A 22,031-nucleotide genomic window follows, 5' to 3' on the forward strand; every position below is an offset into this window, starting at 1 on the left:
ATTTTTTGGTCGCTTGCAAGGACAATGTAGTGTTCTTGAAATCTGTTGATGCCTCCAACAAGGTGAAAAATGCAGAAACATTGGTTGGAATGTTGAAGCATGTCATCATGGAGGTGGGGGTAGAGAATGTGGTGCAAATCATCACAGATAATGCAGCAACATATGTGTCAGCAGGTAGAATCCTTTTGAATTATCACCTTTAGGCATTAGCAATATTCTCATTTGTTGTGGGCTTTGTTTTACTTGGTTGCATATTTCTTAAGAATAAATTCTTCTTTTGCAAGAAGAATCCTCCAAGAGAGGCACCCCACTCTTTTTTGAACACCTTGTGCAGCACATGTCCTTGACCTTCTTTTGGAGGACATAGGAAAACTTGAGTGGGTGACTCCAATTGTGGAAGATGCAAGGAGGATCACCAAATATATATACAATCACCCTTGGGTCCTAAATTTGATGAGACAACACACGCAAGGGAAAGATTTGGTGAGAGTTGGTGTCACAAGGTTTGCAACGATTTTCTTGACGTTGCAAAGCATTCTTGCTGCATTGACTTCTTTGAAACAAATGTTTGTGAGTGGAGAATGGCTTAACTCACCTTATTCAAAGAAGCCTAAAGGAGAGGTTGTCGCATGCATAGTCTTCGACAGCCAATTTGCACAAAGGGCTGCAGAGATTGTGAAGGTTGTTACTAACTTACTTCAAAACTTTAATTTTTAAAGTTTAGTTATTCTTGATTCAAGTCTCCCATTACTAATTTGTAACTTCATTATTTAAATTTTGATCTTTTTGTAATTTCTATTTTTCAATTGTAGGTGTCAGAGCCCTTGGTTCGAGTTCTTCGCTTGGTGGATGGGGATAAAACCCCAATGGGATATCTTTATGAGGCCATGGATACGGCCAAGGAGTCTATCAAAAATTACTACAAGGGGGACAGGCTCAAATTTGATCCCATTTGGTAAATTGTTGATAGGAGGTGGAACAATCAACTCCACCAAGCCATTCATGCAGCAGGGTACTTCCTCAACCCTCGTTTTAGGTTCGGGGGTTCTTACTCAGATTCGAATGGAGAAGTCATCGAGGGCCTCAATACATGCATTGAGAGGATGGTCCCTGATGTTGAGGAGAGAGACCTCATTGTGAGTGAGCTCCAAAATTATGAGGGAGGAAGGGGTAAGCTATTCTCTTCAAAGCTAGCTAGGAGAGGAAAAACCACTCAAACCCCAGGTATAACATTTGCCATTTGGATTTTGGGATCTAAACACTAAAATGATTGATAAATTATGTTTTCTCTTTTCTCTTTACTTTCTAACTTTTCTAATTTATTTATTTTGCAGATGCTTGGTGGCAAAATTGGGGTGGAAACACCCCACATCTCAAAAACTTTGCCCTCAGAGTCTTATGTCAGCCTTGCAGTTCATCCAATAGTGAGCGCAATTGGAGCTTGTTTGAAGCAATCCACACAAAGAAGAGGAGCAAGTTAGCGCAGAAACGGCTCAATGACCTTGTCTACGAGCAATATAATCTTCGATTGCGCGTAAAGAAGGTAGAGGAACTAAAAGGTCGTCCAATTGACTTGGATGATATAGATCCTTACAGTGATTGGACATCACAGGAGCAGCCTCCATTGTTTTCCAACACTGACATCACTGATTTGGAGAGGCAGGCTATGGAGGAGGGGGGTGGATTTGGTTTCAGGCTGGATGACATTGAGGAGGATGAGGATGAGGGTGAGGATTCATTGCCAGTGCCAGAGGCAGGTGGAGACATAGCTTCATCCAGGATGGAGGATGAGTCTCAATCAACCATACCGAGTGAGGAGGCACAATCACACCCAGTCCCACAGCAGACTTATATGACTAGACAGTCTAGACCCTCTAGTTCTACCTCTCCCCATGTTTTTGCTAGAGCTGCGAAGAGGAAGTTGTAATTGTAATTTGTAATGATGTATTTACTTTTGTTTTTACAAAAACTATTTAGTAATTTACTATTTTGCTTCCAGGCTTCTAGCCATCAGCATTCCTCATGAGGATGCGATTTTGTAGACACTTTGCATTTAAATATATCTAGAATCAGCTTGTTTCTTTTGTGTTATCATTTATTGACTCATTGGATGCATCATCTCATTAAATTTTGCAAAAAAATGCATTTTTTACTAAGTTTAAGCGTGTTTTTAAGTTGCCAAGTTTTTCGTAGAGTTTTTTCGAGTTTTTCCCGAGTTTTTTCCGAGTTTTTTTCCCAGGGGCTTGGCGAGTCAAGCCGAGTCACGAGTAGTTCAATTATGCGCCTAACAACCCTGAATGGCCCATAATATCTCGGCTTGAGCTTCTTTGCACCACTCTTCTTAAGAGTGGATTGCCTGTAAGGCTGCAGCATCAAGTACACCATATCTCCTACATCAAATGATCGTTCCACCCTCTTCTGATCAGCGTATTGTTTCTGTTGGTTTTGTGCCTTCTTTATATTCTCTTTCAACAATCTCACAATGTCCTGACTCTCTTGTAGAGTATCCCTGGCACTCGGCACTCTGCTATCACCCAACAACAAATCTAGAAAGTTGGGTGCGTCATACGCATACAAGGCCATAAATGGTATCATCTCAATGGACATGTGGTAAGTAGTGTTATAACAGTACTCACATAAGTGTAACCACTTTACCCATGCCCGTTTTTGCCCAGCTACGTAGTTCCGGAGATAACCTTCCACCCATTTATTCACACTCTTTGTCTGGCCATCCGTCTATGGGTGGTAGCTCGTACTAGGGGTGAGCTCGGTGCCACTAAGTTTGAACAGCTCCTACCAAAAATGACTCATGAATATGTTGTCCCTGTCACTGACTATAGTCCGAGGTAACCCATGAAGTTTGAAAACCTCTCAGAAGAAAGGATCTGCAACCTGAACTACTAAATAGGTAGTTAGGATCAAGAAGAAATGAGCAAACTTTGTGAGCCGATCAACAACTACGTAAATACAATCCCTGCTATGGACTTTAGGCAATCCAATAATAAAGTCCATCGAAATATACTCCCACTTCCTATCAAGAATGGGAAGCGGTTGGAGAAGACCTGCTGGATATGTATGTTCATGTTTGTTCTGTTGACAAACAGGACACTCTCTGACATACTGAAGAATGTCGGATTTGAGGCCCTTCCAGGTAAATCGCTCCCTAATCTGTCTATATGTTTTATAATAATCTGGATGTCCTGCCATAGGAGAATCATGTAAAGCTCTCAAAATCCTGTTCTTCATCTCTGAACCTCGTACCAAAAATATTCTCCCCTTGTAAATGATGAGATCATTCACAATGGAGTACCTGTTACCCTGCATTGTACCATCCATAATGCTAGAGGCCCATGAATCCTTAGTATACTCTGCTGCGATCAAATGCCTCCAATCCTTTGTAATCTCAATCATAGCATTCAAATGAGGCCTACGTGATAATACATCAGCAACCACATTATTCTTCCCTTTGACATAGGTGATGTCAAAGTCATACGCCTGCAGTTTGCTCACCCACTTCTGCTGGCGATCATTCAAATCTTGCTGCCCAAGGAAATGTTTTAAACTGTTATGGTCTGTTTTTACGCTGAATTTACACCCTACCAAGTACTGCCTGAACTTGGCCAAAGCATGCATTATGGCCAACATTTCCTTGTCATAGATGCTATATGTACGCTCAGGCCCCCTCAATTTCCTGCTCTTGAAGGCAATGGGGTGCTTATCTTGCATCAAAACGGCACCAATCCCCTCACCGGATGCATCACACTGCAGCTCAAACGGTCTGGAGAAATCTGGTACAGCCAACACTGGGCATGTGGTCATCAGCTGTTTGAACTTCTCAAAACACTGTTGTGCCTGATCAGTCCAAATGAAAGCCCCTTTCTTCGTCAAGTTTGTCAATGGTGCTGCCTGCTGAGAGAAACCCTTGATAAAAAGTCTGTAAAAACCACACAATCCTATGAAGCCTCTAAGCTATGTCAGACTCTCTGGAATAGGCCAATCTATAATAGCCCGGACTTTATCCGGATCCATCTGTACCCCCTCAGCACTGATGATGTGCCCAAGATATAAGAGCTCTGTCAGACCCAATGCACACTTGGACTCCTTGGCATACAAGGACTCCCTCTCTAGAATTTCCAATACTGTATCCAGATGAGCTAAGTGTTCCTGCCATGTCTTACTATACACCAGGATGTCATCAAAAAATACCAAGACATATCTCCTCATCTGGTGCTGAAATACCCGGTTCATAACGGACTGGAATGTCGCTAGCGCATTGGTTAAACCAAAAGGCATAACCAAGAACTCGAAGTGACCACAGTGACACTGGAAAGCTGTTTTCTCTATATCTTGCTCCCTCACCCGAATCTAATGATATCCAGACCTTAAGTCAATCTTCGAGAAGAAGCAAGCACCATGCAATTCATCGACCAACTCATTGATGCGTGGGATGGGGTATCGGTTCTTGATGGTTCTCTTATTTAAAGCCCAGTAGTCAATGCACATACGAAGTGTACCATCTTTTTTCTTAACCAATACCACGGATGAAGCAAAAGGAGACTTACTTGGTCGAATGTGACCCATATCCAACAACTCCTTAATAGTTTTTTCAATCTCATCCTTCTTTTTCTTTGCATGCATGTAGGGTGTAATCATGACAGGTTTGGCTCCTTCCTTGAGCTCAATGATGTGCTCAATACCCCTATCGGGTGGTCTACCTGGTGGAATAGCACTAAACACCTTGGGGTGTTTAAACAACAAGTCCTGTATATCTGGTGGATAATCTACCTTCTGCTGCTCCAACTGAGTAGGCATTATTCTACATTCAGCTGCCCACTCCACCTGGTCATGGCGAATTAATCTCTCCATCCTCCTGAAAGAGATCATTCGCAAGCTCGTATCTGTAATTGCTTTGAGCACATGTTTCCTCCCATTGGCTTCAAATCTCAGCTCCATGTGTTTCACATTAAGGGTAAGCTCCTCAATAGCGTGTACCCAAGTCATACCAAGCACTACATCCATGTCACCCAAATTAACTAGCTAGAAATCTGCCTTAAACTCAATAGTCACTCAAGCGCATATGGGGGTCAGTAATCATTTTGTTACATGTGAGTGCATAACCATCTACCACCTTAACTCGAACTCCCTCAAACTCTTGTGTCTAAATCCCACACCTTGCTACCAACTTCTCATCAATGAAGTTGTGTGTGGCACCTGTGTCAAAGAGGGTGATGACTCGCTGCCCTGCTAACACTCCTCGCATCCTGAAAGTACCCTCTCGAGGTAAAGAAGAGATGCACATAGTGGGTCCTTTGCCTTCTAACTCATTCTCAGACACTTTTGAAGCCTTCTCTGTCTCTGAATCCTCAGTCTGCTAATCTGAAAAATCAGACTTATCATCACGTGCATAAACCCATTCCATTTGCTTGGCTTTGGCCTTAGGCCTCAATGGACACTCATGCTCTGGTGTGTAGGGTGCCTTACACCAAAAGCATAACTTTTTCGATGAGGGATTTAACAGAAGTGGGAGAGAATATCCATGGATTTTATTGTTGGTCAGAGTACAGGGCAGACACTGTACCTATGTGGTAGTGGGCAATCTGACCAAATATGCACGTTTCTTTTCTATATCATATAAGTACAAGGCACCTCAGGTTGCAGAGTTGTTCTTCAGGAGTTGTTTTGACTCTATGGGTTAGAAGAAAAAGTCAGCGATCAGACGCAATTAATTGCGACTAATTGCAAATCGGCACCAGTGGTGATTTAAAGGTCAACAACTTTTTCATGATTAATCGCAATTAAACCCCATAAAAGCCGGTTAAAACACAAAAAATTTGCATCCGAAATTGCAAAACTTGCATTCCAGGAGTAGCAGCCTGTCATAACTTTTCAAAAATATTAAAAGGACATTCCAAAGAATTACTTGAGAGAGAAATCGATGATAGAAAGCTATAATAAATATGAAGGAAATAGCCAACAGCTTGCTACACAATGGCCTAAAAGGGCAAAGTTACAGAAAAAATATGCAAGAATGCAAAATGAAACCAGAGTCCCTAGATGATATAAGGGTGTGATTCTCTCAATTTAATCTTGAACTTCTAAGAAATGGGAATAGAATCTTTAGCTGCATTACAAATACAATAAAAGCTCAATGCTCATGAAAATAATTTTAAGTGAAATTGCAGTAACCAAAATTTTAGTCGTGTTGCAATACCTTTAGGATTTTCCCAATAGAAGCATCCAAGAAGTCTGGAAGAGACAAAAGCCGAAGTGTATGTCCCTATCAAAGGCAATTTACAGAATAAATCCATTAAATACAAAGTCATCTGTTGTAAAAGAGAGGGAGAAAAAACAACTGAAACTCGACACTTACAGTTGGTGCGGTGTCAAATACAATACGGGTAAACATGTTATATTCTGGTGCTTGAATGAATTGCATCACCTAGTAAAGATTTTCAAAAGAGGATAAGTTATGTATGTATGATCAATCACAACCACCATATTAGCAAAGATTTGTCCACCAGTTTTAAACATTATCAAAAGCCAAAAATACAATAAAGTCAAACAATTGAATAATATCTTAAATTACCTTTGAAATAGCAATGGCTTCGTCGAGACCAGGAGGTGGTGTATCAAGCAACTCTCCTAACTTCAGTTCACCTAACTTGATAGTGAAAGTGGAAATTCATTAGTCATTAATTACACAAATGAAATTAATAATCAAGCCCCTGGTTGAAACTTTTGATGATGCCAAGCAAAGGCTTTTGAAATGCCGAAAAAGATTTAGAAAACGAAAAGCCAAATGGTTGATCTCAATTGCATCAGCAGCATGCTACCATAAATAAAACTTCAATGATATTGAAAAAAGATAGCCCCGTGAGCAGCATTATATACTTGATTGGTGTTCTGAAACTTCCAATATACAAATCTAATGCTAATGGGGAACATCAACAAATGTGTAGACAAATATGTTTATGATTTTTATTGTCTAAACATAGGACAAATGCATTCAAGTATATTAGCAAAAAAAGATAATAAAATCAAGATAGCATCTGATAAACTTGTAGGGTTATCCATAAGAGCTTCTGCAGATACCATCCTTGAAAAAGCTTTATTCTAAGTTTAACAACGCATATGCATCAATATGTAACTACAGAAACATTACGGATCATTTGGCATTTATATAAACATGTAAAATTGTCATTTCCAAGGTCTTGAATACAATCTTTTATGGGATGGTTGCCCATTCCACAAAATATTTGTTTAACCCTCTTAAAAGGCTTTCTAGAACCAAATAGATATTGACTAACCAATTAAATCTTAAATCAAAGACATTATGGCCTTAGTTGTGTGTATCCTTTCTGCTCCTATACTATTCTCTATTGGATGTCTTGATTTATTTCTTTCCTTTCTAACTTGGCTCCAGCCTATGAAAGGATATTTCTATAATTCCATTCTCTTTATTTCACTGATCAATTCCATTCCAATACCTGTAAATGACATTAAAATAGAGAGACACTTGCACAACATTAGTGTATTATTAGAATAAAGCATCAATAAGCTCCCCGAAGGAAGTGGACCAAAATAATTAGCTTTGGTCCTCAATGTGAGGATTTGTTCCAAGTGAGAAGCAAGTAATAGCTCAACCTTAACATAACAAGAGGTTTTGTGTGAAGAATTTATAGATTTGACACCCTAAATTTATTTATTTCCAGAAATTCTTCACATGACCTTTGCACCATGTTGGTACACCTACTTAACTCAAATTCCAGGCCTCCTACTGTCTGTCAGTTCAATTCAGCAGTAGTCTTCCCAATCAATCTGTAAATTTCATGTTTCTTTAATGCCCACGAAACACATCAGTTGCTCTTGAAATTGTTGAATTCACTTCAACTTCTATTTCCATTTTTGTGAAAACAAAGAAGAGGAATTAAAAACAAAAAACAAAAAAGTTCACCCATGTATGAATTGAAGATTCTAAGAGAGAGCTCCATCAAAATCCTTTGAACTACTCTATCAGCCCCAATTTGTGCATCATAACATGTTGTTACAGTGACCTTATCAATGAAAAATTATAGCAAGTGCATTTTCTTTTGCTAGTTGAAAGACATCACAAACTGTCCTTGGTCCCTTACCAAGATACTTCCACATGACCTCAAAGCCAATGATACAAATGAAGGCAGTACTAATATGATAGGGTTACTTATATTAGATGTTAAGATTTACAATTAGCTAGACATATATTACAATATCCCCATGGCAAGTGAATGGTCGTATTCCTATTTTGTAATTTTTTTAACATATGACCCACAAAGTGACAAAATGAATGTCAATGAGCAAAGTGAAAGCGAGCATTAATGTTTCAAAAAATAAAGGCAACAATAGTGTGGTGAGCAATGGCCTTGGCCAACATGGTCTTAACAAATACCTAGCATCTTCCTTGAAGATTAATTTTCCTCCCACCAACAACATTTTATTTTTTGGGTCATAGCCCGACAATCTTGCACCTCCTCCAACACTCCCCTCTCCACGCCCAAATCAAAGACATTTTACCTATAGTCCATCACTTCAAAGCTCTACTACATCCTTTGTTGCCTTGAGAAGAAGCACTCTACAGAATGAAGCAAATTCCTTTGGACAAGGTTTCAACTTTCACATGCCCAAAAATTAGATCCAAAGACTAACCTTTTAGTTTCAAGACAAAGAACGAAAGCCCCCCTAAATGACAAGTTGCAATAGGACCCCAATGTTTGCTAGTAGTCATACCACATAAAGAAGCACAATGCCCTAACCAATAGACAAACAAATAGTGCTATGCAAGTTTGAAAAATGTGGAACAATCTTGAAACATGTTTTGCAACTAGGATAATGGAAATGTTACAAGCTCCAAAACTTTCACACAAATACAACAAAACTTTGTATACAAACTAAATAAAATTATACTATTAACTTGATATGAATCACACATCATTCGAATGACTTGCACACTATAAGAAATGACATCATGGAGATAATGAGATGTTTTTGGTAGATGTTTTAGGGGATTCAAACGAAGACATGAATGGAATGAAAAATAAAATTAGGGTTTCAAATTTTTGAAAGATCAAAATTTTGAAAATTTTGGCAAATAATTTTTCATGAATGTTTTGCTTGATAATGAAAATTTTCCCTAGCACTCTAATACCAATGCTAGCCCAAGAAATGGATTGCAAAATGAATTGCCAATTGAAAAGTCAAACCCAATTCTCTTTCAACAAAAAAGTGATACAAATTACAAAACACATATGTAACAATATGAAATATAAAATAGTTTAGTTCATCTTCAAGATGATTGTTCAGCTTCTAATGTATCTAGAAAAAAAACTATTATCCTACTATACCTAGGATTATGTACAATAGTGTCACAAAGATCATGATCCCCAGAAATGTGCTGCAACAATAGAATCTTGTGAGATGTATTCAGAATGAGGCGAAAAATCTTTACCTACTACAAAGGATTTTCCTTATGGCACAAGACCATTCGAATTCAACTATGAAGACTGAGAAGACTGAGGAACATACCAGACAAGTCTTGGACACCCAAATGGATTTATTGATGAAGAACAGACAATACCAGAAATTAGAAGTCTGCAGCAATTTCTGATTGTTCCACTTTACTATGACCATTTACTGTTAATTGCAAATAACTGGAATTCCTCCTTTCTGAGATTTAGAAACACATGCAAATATCATAGGTGTCTTAGACACAACTTATCATCTTCACTAGCCAAGAGAACCCGTCTCCAGGGATGAACCAATTCCTGAATTTGTGCCTTCAGCCTTAGCGTTGATACTTCAATGGGATATGCGTCTCCTGGAACTCATGTTTTCTACACCTGGAAGGTAGGTCTGGCCTGGGTAATGCTCGATTCTTGACTTCCAAACTCTGCGACACAGGAATACTGCTCTTGCTGGCTTTTTGGTTTGTGCGACTACCAATCAGTGTTGGAGATACGTCCAACCTGAAGAAAGAATGCTCAAACACTAACGTTGTGGCTTGTGAAGGGAACCGCAGGGTATTGAGTAAAAACTGTAAGTGCTGGAGGAACGTCCAGCTCCTGTGCATTAACATTAACTTTGCTAATTGCCAAAATCGTGGCAAAAGAAGACTCAAAAATTCATAATCCACACATTTGAATGTTTCTTTTCCATCCGTTTTTCTAATTATAGTCTCTGAAACCTGTCAATCCCAGATCCACAGTCAGCGCCTAAACCCTATGAAAACTGCTGCTTACCAGCTTCCAACTGAGCCATGACTCCAATCTTCCACTCACACATGAGCGCAGAAATGTGGCCCAGCTCTTCATTGGCCGATTAATTCAATTTTCCAATTTGCCCAAAGTTGGGAATGAAATATTTGGCTCGGGAATAAAATATTTTACTTCAGTGTTTCTGGATTAGATTGTGTATGAGTTTTTTTCATCAACGTTTCGGATCACACTCTGTGATCCATCATCAGGATGACAAATAGAGAGCATGCAGAAATGAGAAGATGACCAAGCAGCAGACCAAGTGAGCTAAAAAGAGGGAGGGAGGAGGCACAAGGTACGAGGAAGGCTGACAAGACCACCAAAAAGGAACAAGAAAGAGAACAAAACAAAAAGAAAGACATAAAGCAAACAAAATTAATAAAATCAAATGAGAAACAATCCAAAAAACAAATAAACTCAAACCAACAAACATAAAAACAAAGAAAAAAGAATGAAAACCAAAACAAATAAAAGACAATGAAAAAGAAAAAGCAAAGAAAGAAAAATAAAAACAAACCAAATATATATATATATTGTGTGTGAATGTACATATATATTTATACCCACCTACAAATATATTGGAATAAATCTAAAAGCAAATATATAATTTAATGTATATTTATATGTATGTATAAATATATATGAATATATTCATATATATTATTTATACATACATACAAATATATATGAAAATGAATAAGAAATAAAGAACGAAAACAAAAGGACCCGTTCATGGGTTTCCCAGGTTTAATCCATTGAGTGGTCCTTTTGAAGCTGATGTTGTGACATGGTCAAAGCCGGAGAGGGGTTGGGTGAAAATTAACTTTGATGGAGCCTCAAGAGAGAATCCAGGCACATTAGGTGCGAGGTGTGTGGCCTGTGATGATGAGGGGAAGATCCTTTTCACAGGATCTAGAAGATTACAGGATGGAACCAATAATGAGGCGAAGGCTCAAGTGGCCTTATTAGTCGCTGACTTGGCAGTGAACATGAAAGCATCAAAGGTCCCCTTGGAAGGGGATTCCCAGGTAGTGATTAATGCCCTGATCAAAGGTGATACCCCGTGTTGGAAGCTAAATAAATTCATACATATAATCTGGGAAAAGTTAAAATCCTTCCAAGATTTTTGTTTTTCCCATGTGAAAAGAGGTGGGAATGTCATTGCTAACGGCCTTTCAAACGTGGCGTGTGAGCTTTCCAAAGGGGAGGTGAGGTGGTAAGATTGTCTTGATTGCATCGTGTGATGGAGTTAAGACACCCTGCCAAGAATGTACTCCTGCAAATTCGATATTTGCGACTTGTGGCTAGCTTTTTATACAAAGTTGTAAGTCTAGTATGAGTTAATGGGCATTTAATGCGGAATGCTCTCTGAAATGGCGGCGGTTGTGGAGCATGCCTACTTAATTTCTAATATTGGTATTTTCGCATATTCAATGCGGCTTTTCTGTGAGTTGGTGGGAAAGGCTACAGGTTTTTGGCAGAGTTTGATGGTTTTTTTGCAGAGTCCGTTTCCGATGGACATCCATGTTGCCGGGAATAATCATTATGTTATATTGTCATATTATGTTTATGTTGTCATCGGTAATAATGAGTTACGGCGGTTAGTTAGTTAGTCGTCCTGAAGGGCAGTTGGACACGATGGTTGGTCGCACCCCTTCGGGTATTATATATTGCATACCATTCCTTCTTAGTATCATCAGAATAGTCGGGTCAGATGTAATGTTATAAGCACTTGATGTACATGGACTGTTGAATTAATACACAAACTGGTTATTTAATATATTTCCATTATGTTCTGTGTATTTACTTTCTGCATTTAATCGTTTAACTGTATGGGGCAACCATTTGGCGCCATTGCCTAGACATACTCGGGAAAGGAAGGAACGGATGGCGTACGGGCACAATGGGCCTACTCGTCAGTGAGATGAACCCAGAGGCCGACGACGCGCACACAAAACAATCGGCGAAGGGGAAATTAAACCTTGTAATAATCCCGGCACAATGTTGAGATAAAATGTGGCCGAAAGGAAAAATAATAAAAGTTTTTTTTTTGTGTACATGGCGTGTGCTTGCTATGTACGGAAGTGATTTATGCCCAATATACTAAATAAAGACAAAAATAAAAAGATACGAAGTAACGAATGTGAAGTGGCACAAAGAGCATTGAATCTTAGACAGCAAATAGAACGAAGGCGTAGGCTAAGGCAACTTGCCGAGGGACGACCGGCTGAGGGGTTGCTCGAAGGGAACCCAGGAGGTGTCACGGAGGTTGCGGAGGCAAAGATAGACGGAGAGAAGTACACTCTCTACACTATCGTAGGGTTGCCCGAAGGGAACCCAGGAGTCACGGAGGGTGCCAAAGGCAAACTCTACAGTTTGCCTGAATACCACCACCGTAGAGTAAGAAGTCGCAAAGAGTTGGTGGAACAAACAAAGCAAAATCTAAACTTGATCGACGCTACCAAAGACCTACTAAAGAATTTGTCCATTTCAGAGGACAACCAGAGAGAGAGGACCGAAGGTGACGGTACGGCCGACGGTGTTGAGGGAGCACAAGGGTACCATACAGGAGGCAATTTGTTTGGTTCGGGGTCAACAACCTTCTCCAAAGGACCCACAAGTGGAGGGTCAGGTGCAAGAGGCGAAGGCGGAGGATCACCAGGTACAAGCACACAAGGCACCGGAGGAACGAGACCGATCGGTGGGATGGCCAATAAACAGAAGTTGCCGAAGTTCAACGGCGAGGGGAAGGAAGATCCCGTCTGCCATTGCCGCACTTGCGAAACCATATGGTCAGCAAACGGTGTTACGGACCAGGACGAATGGGTAACACAATTTCCAGCAACCTTAAGGGGAGTGGCCATCGACTGGTACCCAGATATGGATAAGGCCAAAGTTGGCACATGGCCTGACCTAAGAAGGAGTTCGAGATAGAGTTCCGCCTCCTCAGAGACAACAATGAAATAGTCGCCGAAATCTTTGGCACAAAGCAGAACAAGAATGAGATGGTCCGAGCCTATAGTCGGTGGCTCAAGGAACTGTTGGGGAAAATGGAGAGTCAACCAGCAGATGGGTTGAAAAGGAGATGGTTCGTGGAGGGGCTGAAACACTCCATTCGGAAGAAGATGAAAATTGTTCCACCAACCTCGTACGAAGATGCGTATAATAGAGCGATGGATCTCGAGAGCGAGACCAAGACATCCAAGAAGAAAAAGAAAAGGATAGCTCGTCCGAGGATGATGACTCTTCCGAGGGAAGCAGCAGCGATGGCGAGTCCAGCAAAAAGGTGCAAGCCCTGCAGAAGGACATGCTAAGGATGATGAAAGAGCTGAAGGTTATGAAGGGAGGTCCGAACAAGACCGACGAAGGGGAGCTTTGGTGCACGGAATGTAAGACGGACGGCCACACAAAAGGCTCCTGCTCAAAGAAGGCCTATTGTGATATATGCCAGTTGATGGGGCATCCCACCAGGGAATGCCCCTACAACATGAAAACACGAAGCAAACAAGTATTGCTTATGCAGGAACAACCAACTACATCGGGCGGTATCGACAGCTCCCAGGCGAACAACAATGCAACCTCGGGAGGCTACCGAGATAACCGGTGGGGAGGACGAAACAACAATAACAACAATAACAATACAAGGAGCCGGATCCAATACGACTCCAAAGGTCGACCGATGGTACAATGCAGAGCATGCAGCCAGTGGGGGCACTTCGCTCGAGACTGCCCGAAGGGAGAGGCCACACAATATTTGTGCAAATGGTGCGGACCGAGAGACCACGAAGACGCCACCTGCCCGAAGTCTGGTGTCAACTTGCTCAATGTCGAGGAAACCAAAGAAGAGGAAGTGTTGGCCGCAACCCTCGCCCAAGCCAGACACGCAATGTGCCCAGACCCGGAGATGGAGAAGCGAAGGGTACGGGAAGCACGGGAAGAAATTGAGAAAGAGATACGAGAAAGGGTGAAGGCGAAGGGTATGGCGAGTACTTCCAGCCAACCGGAGGCGGAGGATGCTATACTAAATCAAATTTTAAAATTAAAACTGGAGGTGCCTGTGAAGGTACATGACCTCCTCTAGACGATGCCTCAATTACGATCGGCGTTGCTGAATAATCTCTCCCAACCACGCACCAATACCAACCACCGCACAGATGTTCCTGGGGGGTCTGCAATAGACCCCATGCTGCTGGCAGTTAACACTGGAAGGAACCCGGCCATTGTGGAGATGGGTATCCTTGGCACCATTCTAACCGATACCATCGTCGATGGTGGATCAGGAGTGAATGTTCTTCCAGAAGAAACCTGGCGGAAGCTGGAGATCGACGCTATGGCCATCTACATTCAATCTGCTGGGAGCAGATCAACATGGAATCAAACCCATCGGGACACTGATGGGCCAGCAAGTTACCATTGGGACGCAACCCTTCATACTAGACTTCGTGGTAATCCCACTAAAGAAAAAAGGGTATGATGCGATCTTAGGGAGAGGGTGGCTGGTGGCAACCAAGGCCACCCACAACTAGAAGAAGAACACTCTGTCTATGGAGAATGGAGGAAGGAAGTTTATCATAGACCTCAGGGCACAATTGGTTAGTGAGGAACTGGCATCATCTTCGGAATCGAAGGGTTAAGGAGAAGGCGACTTGAGGAACGAAGGACGAGGCTGCAGGGAGCCCAACGACGAAGGGATTCTCAAACTAGGAGAGTGCTCCGAGGATGAGATGGGGTCATTGAACGAGCTCTTCCACTGGCAGATGGAGGATTACGAAATGTTCCAAAGCTACAGGCTCGAAGTAGAGGAACCAGAGCAAGCAATAGAGGAGGTGTACCTGTCGGAATACAGAGAATATTGGAAGGGAGACGCCCCAAACCTCGATGACGTAGAGAATCCGAAGATCATTCGTGTCGGCAACGATTGGAACCCTGTGTGGAAGGCCGCAACCTTCAAAATCTTTATTATTCTTCTTCTTACGTACGGGAAGGAGACCGTGGTCCCTGTAGAATTTGTGGTTCCAGGTCTTCGGATGGCCATTGAAAATAAACTAGCCACCAACGGATCCAAATTGGAACCCTACCACGCGAAGCGTGCAGGGGACCCGAGAGGCCGAAAGGACACCCGAGAGGCCGGAGGGGGACCCGAGAGGATGGAAGGGGACTCGAGAGGCCGAGCAAGCGACTTGAGAGGCACGGGACCAACGCGGGAGACTCTTGGGCGAGGAAAACCGAGAAGGATGAAGGGCGATCCCAGAGACAGGGGACCTGAGCCGAAGACTCTCTAGACAACTAAATTAGGAAATTGAAAAAAAAAAAATTAAAAATTTATATAAATAAATAAATAAAATAAATAAATAAAAAAAAAAAAAATTATAAAAAAAGGCCGTACGGGTCTATACGACAGTTGACCGTACGGCTGAAAAAAAAGAGAGAGAAGAAAGCCACGGTGGAACCACCGTACGGTAGCACCACCGTGCAGTGGCAACACCAGCGGTGGAACCACCGTGCGGTGGCAACACCGACGGTGGGACCACTGGCGGTGGAACCACCGTACGGTAGCACCACCATGCGGTGGCAACACCGATGGTGGGACCACCGGCGGTGGAAACCACCGCTGCCTCAAGGAATAAAGGCGCGAAGCACGGAGACATAAAACGCAAACATAAACGCAGCACCGCACAAACAAACACAGCCGTACGGTGGAGGGGTGTTGACCACACAGGAAGGTGGTCGTACGATTGGAGGTGCCAGTGCTGTTGTTGACCGTACGGGGAGGTTGTATGGTCGGGGTGCCATCGGGGACATTACAGGAAAAAAGAAAAAAAAAAAGACGACCAGATTTAAAATCATTCGATGGAGACTGGAGCCAGGACACTGCAAATTTAGAGTGGAGAAGAAGGGTTTTTGCATCTTAAAATATCACAGAAATGATGTGCACCGTGGACTTTCGTGCGCTGCCCTCGGACCCCGCGAGGGGCGCTGCCCCTCGACCCCGCTGGGGGCATTGCCCCTAGACACCCAGTTTATTTTTGAGCTACAATACACTTGTTGGAGTTGGGCAAAGGGCATTAGAGATGTCACGGTAAGTGTTGTGGTTGTCCGTATTGTGAGAAGGAAGCCTGAAGCTAAGCATTGGTGAGGGAAGGCATTTGCAGGTCTGCGCAGTTGTATGACACCAGGGAGTTATTCAGTTCAGTTTTTAGCCTTTGGGGAGTGTGATGGAGGATTTGAGGTGTCTCCTAGCCTTTGTGCCAGAGGGTTGTGGCCACCTCCAGGTAGGAATGGTACGCTTGAGGAACTTGGAGTATGTCTCGGCTGGAAATGAGGTTGCCTTCGTGGATGCACAGAGGGCTCAGGAGGAGCTGACCACCAAGTTGGAGGCAATACTAGCGTGAGACTTAGCTCAGCGTTCCCAGGAGTTGGATGTCGCGAGGGCAGCGCCGGTGGCTATCACGAACAAATGGGCTAGGGAGAGTATCATTTGAGTAGCAGTTGGTGGAGGCTGAGACTGAAAAGCATGTTTTGCAGACAAGTTTGGTTTAGGCACAAGAGGATTGTGATGTCAAAGGAAGCACTAATGGTGAAATCTGCACTTGAGCATCGGATGGTAGCAGAAAAGGGTTTTCAGGCGAGGATGCAACAGGTGTATGAGTTCCACACTCGACTAGCGTTCGCAGTTCCTGCAGTTCTCTACCTTGGTTTTGTTTAATGTCATCTCTATTTTGTATTAAGTCGTCCAAAGTCGACTTCTTTTCTTGGGGGGGTGATGTTGCCAGGAATAATTGATGTTGTCGGGAATAATCATTATGTTGTGTTGTCATATTATGTTTATGTTGTCATCGGCAATAATGAGTTACGGCGGTCAGTTAGTTAGTCGTCACGAAGGGCAGTTGGACACGACGGTTGGTCGCACCCCTTCGGGTATTATATATTGCATACCATTCCTTCTTAGTATCATCAGAATAGTCGGGTCAGATGTAATGTTATAAGCACTTGATGTACATGGACTGTTGAATTAATACAGAGACTGGTTATTTAATATATTTCCATTATGTTTTGTGTATTTACTTTCTGCATTTAATCGTTTACCCGTATGGGGCAAACAGTCCAGAATGGAAGTAAACTTTACCCTGAGGTCTTCAAAGTTGATGCTGCCCTTCCGAGGTCCCGTCCTAGTGAAGAAGCTTGAGAAAATATTTTTGGCAAAAGACCCGTTGTTCTTGAAAGCGGTTCATTGGTTTTGGGTGAGGACGTGGTAGTTATAGGCCATAGGTATCGATGTAGAGCTGATATTTACTCCCTAATCATGGCTTGGGGACTGGACTTGGGACATGCATGCGAGGAAGTTAGGAAGGTGTTGAGGATGATTGTCCTGCATGCTTACCTGTTAAATTTGGAGTCTCTATTGGAGTGGGTTGTTCTGGGTTGGGGATTTAACCTTTCTGAAGCTATTCCAGAGAATAATGTTGAGTTGCGGGCCAGGCATTCCCGAATTCCGTTTCTTCGACGCCGAGAGGAGATCAAAGCTCGGTTCAAGGATGATGCGAGGCGAGGATGGGAAGGCCTGGTGGTTTATGTCCAAATTATGGAGCTCGAATAAATTATCCAACAGGCGGGTGTGGAGGCTAGGTTGGTAGACGAGGCGAGATGCAGGACGCTGATCACTAGACGGCTCTCGACGAAGCTGGCAAGACAGGTTGAAGGGCAGTGCGGGTGGTGGTTTTGTTGGGTTGGCGGATGCTTTGAGCTCTCGAGACGCTGCAGATGGTTGAACATTTTGATGATCAATGGTACCTCTCAGTACGTTTTTTGTTTTGTTCTAATTACTGTTCAATGTTTTCTCTAATAAACTGTTTATGCCAATGAGGCACGATGTATTGAAACCTTTTGGATAGTGGGGTGGGTTAGGGGTTTTTGATGACTCTGTTTGAAGAGTAGTATGGTTTTGGCAGGGTGGTTTTGTTTCCAGATGGTGGTTTGGCTGTATAATGGTTATCATGTACTTCAATTTTCCTTTTAATAAATACAAATATATTTTACTGATAAAAAAAAAGAACGAAAACAAAAGAAAAAGGGGGCAAAAATCACAAGAACAGTTTTCGTTCTTTATTTCTTATTCATTTTCATATATATTTGTATGTATGTATAAATAATATATATGAATATATTCATATATATTTATACATACATATAAATATATATTTGATTATATATTTGCTTTTAGATTTATTCCAATATATTTGTAGGTGGGTACAAATATATATGTACATTCACACACGCGCGCACATATATATATATATATACACACACATATTTGGTTTGTTTTTATTTTTCTTTCTTTGCTTTTTCTTTTTCATTGTCTTTTATTTGTTTTGGTTTTCATTCTTTTTTCTTTGTTTTTATGTTTGTTGGTTGTTTGCCCTCTCGAGTGAATACTTAAAGCAGGAAGTACGTAATGCAGAACAATGCCATAGATATCAGACAAGTATCAGATATGCTATTCTATTCATAATTTGTGTCCTTTACAAGTTACAATGAGGAGTATATAAAGATACTGAGGGGGTGCGAGCGCCAACCGCCGCATCGCAACTGCCACCCCTCGGGTGCCAACTAACAACAAACTCAATTACGACTTAATTAACTATTCGTATTCCCATATACAATAATGCGGCTAACATCATCCCCCCCAAAAAGAAAAGTCATCTCCAGGCGACTTACAACAAAATGGAGAATACATGGAGCTCACAAAATCCAGAAGAAGAAAAAAACTAAGGAAGTGCAGAAGGCGTCCCTGATGAAGAAGGCGTCGGTGGTGGTGTAGCAGTGGACGCCAAGCGCCCACGGAGCTCATACACCTGCTCCGTCCTCCTCTTGAGATCCCGTTCCGCGACCATCTGCCGCTCCATAGCAGTCTTTACCATGTAGGCTGCCTCGAGCACCTCCTTATCCTTCTTGTCCACATTCTCCAGGGCACTAACCAACCGCTCCCTCAAGGCCCTCTCCTCCTCCAACTGTATCAGCAAGGCAGACTTCTCGGCTACTAAATTGTCCACCGCTGCCTGGTTCTGTGCCATGGTAACCTCTAGCTCGTGAAACCTAGTAGCCAGCTCCTCCCGAGCTGTGACTGTTACCACCCTCAAAGCCTCAACTGTAGTTGCCATCTGTTGTGACCTCCGAAGCTCCAGATAACCTTCCCGGAAAGCCTGCTCTACCTCTCTCACCAATGACTACATCCGGGTCTCGCCAACCCCCTCAGTGAGGCGCCAAGCCTCCAGCATCACTAGGCTCTCCGTGTCCAGCCACCCGGCACGCTCAAAACACCTCTCAAACTCAGCTTGGCATCCCGTGTGGGCAAAGGTCAACAACCCTTCCATCCGCTCAACCATGGTCGCATCGGCCTGGAGTGTGGCAGATGACACAAGCCGTTGTGCTCCCAAAGTCATCTCAGTAATAAACTGCTCCAACTCTGTACCCTGCTGAGTTCCCACTGGCACTTCCTCTGCTCTGTACGAACTGGTTACTACCACCGCCGGGGGTGAAGCAACCCTCTGAACTGCCCTGCTGCTCGGGGAACTCCCTTCCTCGAGATCAATGACATCCAAGGAATACACGGTCCGCCCTGGGGATAGAGTGGCCTCTCCCGGTGCCATGGGTGCCATTTGGTAACGGCTCAACCAACTAGTGAGGTCATCATGAAGAGTGCCTGTTGTCGTCATTGCCTCCTGCATATATCCGGGTAACCCTGGCACATTCTGTGCTACCACATCCGGTACCTCGTGCACCATGGAAGCCTCTGCACTCGCCAAGGTCTCCACCCGTGGTGGTGTCATGGCTATCGTCACCCGAGGCTGCCCGAAACTAGGAACTGGTACCATGGTAACTACACTCACTGTCCCGAAGGACCGCAGCACCGCCAACTGACAAGTCTCTGGTAAGCGGGCTGGTGTAAAGTGGACCTGCACCTCCGATGCTACAGTAGACCCTACTATACCTGCAAACTCCACTACCCTTCTTCAGGCAACTGGTCGCCCCTTCTCCCTCTCAGTCGGAAACTCCCTCCGCTTACCTGGGAGGTGTCTGCGGATTCCTCCTTGCCACTGTCTGCATCCTCAGCCTCAAACTCTTCTGTGTCGGACTCCGTATCGGACATGGCGGCCTTCTTCCGTTTTGTGCCCAAACGTGCCTCCGTGCCATGTGCCAAGACGTCTAAGTGTGACCAGTAGAATATGGGCGGCTGGTCTGGTGCAACACGGCCCTGTGGCTCCAATGGTTGTGACCCCGGGGTGATCTGTGTGCGGACTACGTCCAAAAATAATCCAATGGCGTGATGCGGCATGTAGAACTTCTTGTATTGCAGCGTCATGAACTCGTCCATCCTATCCGCCAATAGTGACGCCCAGTCATATACCACTCCATTGTGCAGCCCGTTCATCAGCACTATCTGTGCAATGGCTATGTCTGACGCGTGGGTGGCACCTGTGAGGCGACTCTTCACCACGGACAACAGGCATCGCCATACTCCCTTGGCGAAAAATTGTTTCTTCACTCCCCGACTCTTGCCTGCACTTTTGAGGCTATCTTTTTTGGCTTGGGTAAGGTTATCGCGCAACATCAGCTGGAGCAGTGTAGCACGATTCTCGGGGGATATTTTCTGGGAGGTGTCTATCTTCTTTCCTTTTATCCCTGGTATGCCAAATACCCTAGTGAACTCGCCTGCCGTGAATGATACTGTTATCCACTGATGTTGGTAATCAAATACCGATTGGTGGCGATGTCTGTCATAGCTGCCAATCATGGCACGCAAAACCACCTCAAAGTCTTTTATCGAAAAAACTGGCATCTGGACCGCCCAGTGTACTTGTGCCTGGCGAAGGCTCTTCTTTATTAAATCATCCGGAGGTGTCTTTGCCCGCCAGTTCCGACAGTCGATTCCATTCAAACCCTCGAACATAATATTATCTGTCGTTATTTCATCTCTATCCTTTGTCGCCAAAGGTTTGGGACGATGCCTCTTGCTTTTTTGATTGGTGCTCATATCGAGACTACCTACAATGCGCACCCCAGATGGTAGAATCTGTTTGCCTATGTCTACACTGGTTCCTTTTTGCCCTCCCTGCAACTTGTCTTCTAACGGCTGCAACCGCTTTCGCCAATCTGCCTTGTTCCTGTTTGTGTCCATTAGTACAGATTACTTCTTCAATTCTGCTTTTATAACCCCCTTTGTTTTGTTTTCTCGTTTCTCCAAAAAAAAAAAAAAACCGTTCTCGTAATCGGCACAGACTCGTGCGGGTTGGTGCCGGCTGCAGTTGTGCGTCTCTGTGCGGTTGTGCTATGGTTGTGCGGCTGGCGCTGTGCGGCTGCCAGTTGCGCACTGTGTGGCTGTCGGTTGTGCGTTGTGCGGCTGCGCGTGGAGGTTGTGCGGCTGCGCGTGGAGGTTGCGGGAGTGTGCGGCTTCGGCGTTGTGCGGGCTGCGCGTGGAAGTGTTCGGCGCGGGCGGGGTTTTATTGGCGGTGGGCGGTGTGTGCGGACGGCAGGGTGTATGCAGTGTGTGCGGTTAGCGGCGTGCGGTTGGTGTGTGCGCTTGGCGTGTGGTTTGCCCTCTCGGGTGAATACTTAAAGCAGGAAGTACGTAATGCAAAACAATGCCATAGATATCAGACAAGTATCAGATATGCTATTCTATTCATAATTCGTGTCCTTTACAAGTTACAATGAGGAGTATATAAAGATACCGAGGGGGTGCGAGCA

At 43.5% G+C, this 22,031-nt stretch overlaps 1 protein-coding gene across 2 annotated transcripts in view; it reads right to left on the bottom strand.

Moving 5' to 3' along the window:
* LOC131036649 (ATPase GET3B) overlaps positions 1 to 22,031 on the bottom strand; it is a 155,745-nt gene that overhangs the window by 98,247 nt on the left and 35,467 nt on the right. For both annotated transcript variants that reach the window (XM_057968585.2, XM_057968586.2), the window contains exons 5-7: positions 6,587 to 6,661; positions 6,371 to 6,439; positions 6,212 to 6,277 (exon numbers count right to left, since the gene is read on the bottom strand). In XM_057968585.2, the coding sequence (XP_057824568.1) occupies positions 6,212 to 6,277; positions 6,371 to 6,439; positions 6,587 to 6,661 (210 nt within the window). The remainder of the gene's footprint in view (positions 1 to 6,211; positions 6,278 to 6,370; positions 6,440 to 6,586; positions 6,662 to 22,031) is intronic.

The sequence above is a fragment of the Cryptomeria japonica genome, chromosome 1, assembly GCF_030272615.1.
Source record: "Cryptomeria japonica chromosome 1, Sugi_1.0, whole genome shotgun sequence".
Taxonomy (NCBI): domain Eukaryota; kingdom Viridiplantae; phylum Streptophyta; class Pinopsida; order Cupressales; family Cupressaceae; genus Cryptomeria; species Cryptomeria japonica.